General features: G+C 39.5%; 1 protein-coding gene across 2 annotated transcripts; it reads right to left on the minus strand.

The window, feature by feature from the left end:
* Window positions 1–3,086: 3,086 nt before the first annotated feature.
* On the minus strand, window positions 3,087–6,738 carry LOC146312683 (stathmin-like). Of its 2 annotated transcripts, none has more exons than XM_084738843.1 (5): window positions 6,630–6,738; window positions 4,872–4,916; window positions 4,600–4,772; window positions 3,999–4,190; window positions 3,087–3,904 (listed from the first exon to the last, which is right to left on the minus strand). In XM_084738843.1, the coding sequence occupies exons 2-5, from the start codon at window positions 4,885–4,887 to the stop codon at window positions 3,842–3,844; spliced, it is 444 nt and encodes a 147-aa protein (XP_084594969.1). In that variant the 5' UTR covers window positions 4,888–4,916; window positions 6,630–6,738; the 3' UTR covers window positions 3,087–3,841. The 2 variants fall into 2 exon arrangements, with proteins under 2 accessions (XP_084594969.1, XP_084594970.1); XM_084738844.1 differs by having other exon boundaries at window positions 6,562–6,706.
* Window positions 6,739–7,253: the final 515 nt, after the last annotated feature.

Genomic DNA, 7,253 nt, shown 5'->3' on the forward strand with positions numbered 1-7,253 from the left:
GGTTTTCAAAACCAAAGAAAATAATTTTCAGAGCATTCTGGTGACTTTTATGTTAAATACTCTGAATTCTACTTTTAATTCTAAGGAAAAAAATACAGAATAATTCGCTCCTGTGAATTTGTGTAAATCTTTGGCATAAACTAGTATTCATCAGTTTTCTCTCATTCATTGAATTTTTGCCCCCAGAATTGGTCATAAATTTGGAGGTGATCCAGAGAGGAAAATTGAAAACAGGAGTCTCCTGGGAAAATCTGGACAGGTTGGCAAGTAAGTGTATAAATCTGCAGAATAAGCTTCCCTTTAATTGCTTCTTCTAACACTGAGTGCAACTAAACACTGTAGCTCAACATCATTATTGTTTCTGTAATTTCAGGTTTGCTCGTGTTCTCAAATCTGATTATCTGTAGCAGTATTCACTGTCTTTGGGAGCTGTTTGAGCAATAATCAAATAAAAATATCACATTACACCAACATCTATTCCAAATATGGCATTTCATTTAATTCAGTTCAGCTTTTCAGAATGCCTGTTCGATACCCAGGAATCCAATCAACCCACCAGCAGAGGGAGACAAAGACTGCAGTTTATGGGACGCAGGTCCACAGAATGGACCAGTTGTGATCATGTGTAGTGATGTCACTGATACACATCTATAGTAAATTTCCATAAATTTGAGATGCCTATCAGGATGGTGGGTTTTGTAGTTCTTAGTGTCATCAACAAGAATTAATTCACTGTATGTCTGATGATGATCCACTATTTTAAATACAGGAGGTACAGTTAGAGAACATATAATGGACACTGAGAGTCCTTGGGAGTCTTTCTTCGTTTCCTCCAGCAGGGAGCAACATACATGTGAGCATCCTTACATAATAGTCCACTTATTTTCAATAACTATAGGATCACTTACTACATGGAAACGTCCCAAAAGGTAGACATTGTTTTGGATATGTGTTATATTATTGAAAGCCATTAAAGATAGAACAAAACTTAATTAATTACAGTATTTTTTAAGCCTGAGCCCGTTCAAAAAAAAAGGTTGGGGATCTAAATGACCAGTTGGTGCAAAAAGTTTGGGAACTGGTTCAGTTGTTCAACTCAGCCATCAGCTGTGAAAGCAGCTGCAACATAATCCTTGCAGCCAAATGTGACTGTCAGAGTACGTCCACCAAAAGTGCTTGTTTTCACCAGTGACAGGCTCAGATGTGTGTCGTACAACATTATGGAAAGGACTGCTACAGAGATCATTTTCCTTAACCACAAACAGCTGTTATCGCTCTCTTTAAAGCCACCAGACCCATTGATAAAAACAGTAATTTTACCTCACAGAACACAGGAGTTGGTGATCTGCCACTGCCTAGATTGGTTAGTTTGTGTTTTATTGGGACTTTGGTGTTTTAACATGTAGGGCCTCAACTAATGATCATTTTCATAGTTGAATAATTGCTTGTTTATTTCCCTGATTAATTTATAGTTGTTTGTGTTTAAAATGTCAGAATGGTGAAAAATGTCAGTGTTTCCCAAAGCCTAAGATGATATCCTCTAATGTTCTGTTTTACTCACAACCCAAAGATTTACTGTCCTAGAGGACTAAACAAAAATGAAACAAAAACAAAAAAAAGTTTGACTTTTTTCTTAAAAAATTATTCAAACCTATGAATTCATTATCAAAATTGTTGGCGATTTAATAACTGATGAATCGTTGCAGCTCCATTAACACATGTAATCACTATAGTCACAGCGAGGAAAAATTAGCGTTTTTGTCAATGGACTCTGGTGGCATTGAGGAGAGTGATACGGCTGCTTCTGGTTAGACAAAAATGATTTTCTCTGATGAAGACGCAGTGTGCATTAAAATAAAACTCAGTCCATGGGCTTCCATGTTTTTGGATCAGTCTTCCAAAATTTTTCCTGTGACAAGAGCATCCTGCTCCTGAGAGCACTGGACAGACCTGTAGTCCTTGTAAGGTGGTTGAAGAATGTAGAACTTCCTTGATTTCCTCTTGAACAAAACGGTCTCTCCATCCCTGTACAGGTCTTTTCTATAATGTTGTCAGGACACTTGGCTGACGTGATCTAGTGGGGCAACTGCAAAACTTTTTCTACCCATTAGCCATCTAGTCATTTATGTAGATGCTACATTAGCGTTTGTATTGTACGTCAATGATACTGCCATATTGGTCAGGTCAAACTGGGCTATAAGCACATGCATGTCAATGGGAACCTGTGTTTTTTCTGGATAAAAAGTACTAAAACATTTCGTTTTCAGTTTTGAATTTGTTTTCCATGCTCAAGGGTTCATGAATGTCCTACCCCATGTAGATCATATACCCTTAAATGTAACATGACTCATTTAAATCCATTGAGAAATACATAAACATCATGTAGAAAAATGGCAGCTCCAGTTTTTGTGTGTTTGGTCAATGAACAGACCAATATGGCACAGACACCGACGTGTCACAGCATTATTAACATTAGACACTATGTCTATAGTTTAGACCCCAAAATATAGAAAAATAGGTCCAGGTTTAAAGATACTTATTACCATTTATAGGGACACCCCAAAATCAAAAATACATATTTTCCCCCTGGGGAAAATCGTGCATCCTTTTAAGAATTAAAGAGTTTTGGAGATCAATGTAAAGATGCCTGATTTATCTCCAGTATAATGGGACTAAATGGAAATCTGCTTGTGGTACTCAAAGCACCAAAAAAGTACATTTGAAAAATTCAAAACCAGTGTCTCTTTCCAGAAATCATGACCCAGTTACTCAAGTGTAAGAACTGCTTTCTTTCTAGTAGCTGGAATGTAGTTCTGGTAAATCCTACTGCAAATGTCAGTGCCACAAGCTGAGTACCATTTAATTCCATTATATTGGAGAGAAGGTGAACATCTCTGTGGACAGTAACTCCAAAACAATCTAGATGGATAAATAACACTACTGGTAAGAAAAAAAATATGTAGTTTTAATTTTAGGTTGAACTTCCCTTTTAAGCTGTCTTAGTCATTTGAGTGGATGGATTGTTGGAGAACTGCAGTAACCATCAGACTGTAAGACATTAATAGTTTGAACAGCCAGAAAGACAGTGAGTTTACATTTTTTTTATTTGTTTTAGTACAACAGTTCAAGTCAACTAGCCACTGTATCTATTGAGATGCCAAAGTGTATTGCTCATATGCATTCCATGTGTAGGCCCCTGTTCAGTGATCTTCAAGATGGAATCCATTTCACATGTCTGGCATGTTAATTCACAGCTATACAGCAAGAAGTCATGTGCTTTGAAGACAACCCCATATTTTTACAAAAGCAGAAGAATCAGCAGCGGCACAAAACAGGATCTGCAGGAGCAAACTAGCACAATCTGGGTAGCAAAGCTGCACTAAATACCTGCAAGTATAACAGCCGACGCCTTGATCAAAACCTTGTGCTACCTTGATTTTTTTTTTTTTCTTAAATGTACAGTAAGTGCCGAGAACAGGTGTGGTTCACAGGAACATTTTCAAAACCCACTATGAAATAGGCAGGGATAAAAGACCTATGCATAGAAACATGCGTCCTCAAAAAGGATAAGTACACACTGCTAATTTTCAAAAAGGGCAGAAGCTGCACTGACAAGCTACATATCAAATGGATTAAGACTCAACAAGGGGGGGAAATGATCCACATGTAAAACCAGCGCAAGTACACTTATAGCAGGAGAATTGAAAAATTCACAAAGTGGAACTTGTATTTCTTATTTCAAAAAGGTGGGTCGTGAACACAACAAAAATACTGGCCAAACAAAAAATAAATCAATCTTTGGATACGTAAAAAACCCTATACAATCCCCCGTTTGCAACTTTCAGTCTTCCGAAGTTCCCTCTTTGGTTTCCTTGTTCTTTCGGACCTCTTCCAACTTCTTGTCCTGTTACAGAACAAGAAACAAAGACGGGTTAAGTTCACACTTCTGGGTGGAAAAAAGAAAGATCATGGATCCATTTCAGAATTAAAACACTGACCTTCTCCTTGAACTTCTCATTCATCGCTGCCATTAGTGCTGTGCGGTTTTCTTTATTGGCTTCCATCTTCTGATTGAGCTTCTCCTCTGCCATCTTGCTGAAGTTGTTGTTCTCCTCCATAGCTTTCTGAAGCACCTCCTTTTCATGCTCACGCTTCTCAGCTAAGTGCTTCAGAACCTCGGCTTCATGGTTCTGAAAAAGGAAGGTTAAAAACTAAAATGTTAGTGTCGTTTTGCCACCAAACATTCGCCAAAAGCATTTACATGCTGATGAACTCAGTAGAGACTTATCAGTGTACATGTCCAATATTTTTTTACAGCAGAAGATGAAGCAGATTGTTTTGTGTTTTACAGGCAGCATGTATGTATATTTGATACTTTTTCTTCATGATTTGTGTTTTTATATTTAAAAAGGTACTTAACACTTTTCAAAAATAGTGTTTCTGTGCCCTGATGTCATTTTTTTTACTTCACAATATCACTTCCAGCCACAAAAATCCAGGATCTGTCAGGTTCTAATTTAGACAGCTCATAAAAAACGAAAATGTTTGTCTCTAGGACACTCGGGGCTCAAATAATCATTACACTGCCTATATTTTTACCTTGCGTCTCTCCTCTGCAGCGTCCAGCTTCCTCTGAATTTCCTCCAGCGAGACGTCCTTCTTCTTGGGAGGAGACAGGGGGAAGTCACCCTTTGCATCTGGGGCAGGAGCTGCCAGGATGACCTCGAAGGCCTGTCCAGAGGCCCGCTTGTCAAGCTCCTTGACCTGGATATCTGAACACACAAAAGAGAAGGTAAAAATGCATTAATTAGGGCACAATGAAACAAACAAAAATAAAATACGTTTGAATCTTAAATTAAGATATAATTCACCTTCAGAGGCTGCCATTTTTAAGAGTGCGCTGCAGGTCAGTGTATCTGAAGGGGAAAAGAAATAAAGAAAAGGTCAGATAGTTGTGATTCACTTTGTCTAGATCTAAAATTAGTGACCTCTAGTGGATGTTTCACACCCATTTCTAAAGCAACCTCCATCTAAATAAGCCAAGCTAAAAACAAGGCACAGTGGCACTACCCAGTGGCAGTCTTCAGCACTGCAAGCAACCACCGCCCATCAATCCACACAAACAGCACTGCATGTTACACACACACCATTGTTTCTTTTAACTTGTGGCAGCAATGACACCCAGCTCAATCTGTGAGCGCTCCAACCGCCTCATCAGTAATGAGAGGGGAGGGTTTTTCAAAAAGCCTGCCTACCCCACTGCTGCGTTAATTGTTAATGAACGACACAAGCCACATTTTGTTGAAACAAAAGGCTGTGATGATCAGGGTGGGTACAAGGCATGCAGTCGGGCGGGCAGGCAGTGCCAGGTGCAGACAGCCGGGCCTGGACTTGGCCTACTCAACTAAAATGGCCAAAATGCACCATCTGAAATGTGATTAGTGAGTGATGACCACATATCCGGGGAAAAATTATCATCAGGGAGCACCTGTTTCCAGCACCATGTGTTTGAGCCGAAGCAGGGGAGGGAAGGGGGAACACACAAGTGTACAACAACAGCCGACTAAACATGCAAGGCCGGCTCAAAAGGCTGGATCCTCGTGCTCAAATATAATGTCAGAAATGTAATGCAATTTGAAAATGTTAAATCTTACATGAGAAGAATTGTTGAAGCATTGACAACAGCTGTCATGTAATTTGGTTAAGTGGTTCATTTGAGTCTGCTATGGGTTGTTGAGTGAAGACCCCTCCCTTAATATTTCCTCAAGGCTACAATCCAGTTAAATGTGGATTTTGTGCAAGTTAAAACCCAAACTACAGATACCTCTTAAATTGACAATAATTTGAATGAGGTTTGGTGGGTGCCCACACCTTGCCATGCCACATTTTACACCCACGGCTGGCATTCAGTGAACTGCTGACTTGACTTCGCCTTAACAATGTCCTCACTGACAATGACAATATGTCCTTAATTAAAATGCAGTTTTCAGTCAGCTTTCTGCTGTCATTAGCTCAGGCATAACAAGCAGCAGCAAACAAAGGCGCTTTTGACAGCAACGTGACGGGCAGCTGCAAACAAAGACGGCAGGTTATTTTCCACAGAAAAAAAGGCGAATAATTAAGCTTTGCTCGCACACTGGAGCCGTCGAGGGGTGAAGAAGTATTGACTAATGGTCACATGAAAGCAGCCCTCCATGTCTACTCCTCGTCTGTCTCTCTTGTCTGTCTGTCGGTGCCAACTGTGCCAGTGTCTCCCACCATACAATAGGCTCACAGCCCGCCAACCCGCCGCCACAAAGAGCAGCAGTAACCGCCGTCTCCATCTCATGTTTTCGTTCAAATAATCCCCAAACCAATGAAAACGCTCACGAGCTCGAATCAACCAACAATATCAGTCATTATGTTAGTCAGCTCACGTGCTACGCTAACAGAACATTAAAAAAAAACCGTCAAAGAAAATGGGACAAGCTGCCCCAAAAAACACCGACTTCTTTAAAATATTACACTTGTCTCGCTCGCATATTTTTACATCGTTGTTAATTCAGCAGTGTTCGTACTTACAGACGAAAGAAATAATCCCTGTGTGGAAGCTCTGGGTTGTAAAGATGCTGTCTGTCTGTCACACCCACCTTCAACAAGCTGTGGATGCTGCTGTCTCCGCTCCTCTCTCCGAATTTAACAAGAGCCCTGTGAGCCAGCGTATCAAGCGCGCACATAAATGGACCAAAGCGAGTGCCGTCACGCCGATTGCTGCCAATAATTGGTTGGCTCCTCACTGCCGAGGTACTTCTGGGAACTGTAGTTTTTAAGACTTTACATCTTAGACAATGAGATCCAAGTATTTCACGAGTCAAAATTAATTAAAAGTGTTTATTATTTTAATGTAGAGCAAATTTGCTGATGCTGCAATACATAGTAATATATTGGAAAGCAGTTTATAGGAAAAACACACAGAAAGGTCATTGTTAGGGTCTTTGTTCCTTCACTGCTCCACCCACTGCACAATATAAAGGATTATGGAAGTTTGACTGTCACATGGCTGTATTTTTAGTATTTAGGTTTTTATTATTTTAATTTAATAACATTTAATTTAATCGAATAACATTTAATTTAATAACATTTAATTTTATTTAATTTAATTTTATTGTATAACATTTTGTGTGACATCACAACCAGGTGATAGCAATTGTGGTTCAACATGCAGCTTACTTACCAGTGGGTACTGACTTTTCAGTGAAGCAAGATACATATTT

The sequence above is a fragment of the Lutjanus erythropterus genome, chromosome 16, assembly GCF_056507025.1.
Source record: "Lutjanus erythropterus isolate fLutEry1 chromosome 16, fLutEry1.hap2, whole genome shotgun sequence".
NCBI lineage: Eukaryota > Metazoa > Chordata > Actinopteri > Lutjaniformes > Lutjanidae > Lutjanus > Lutjanus erythropterus.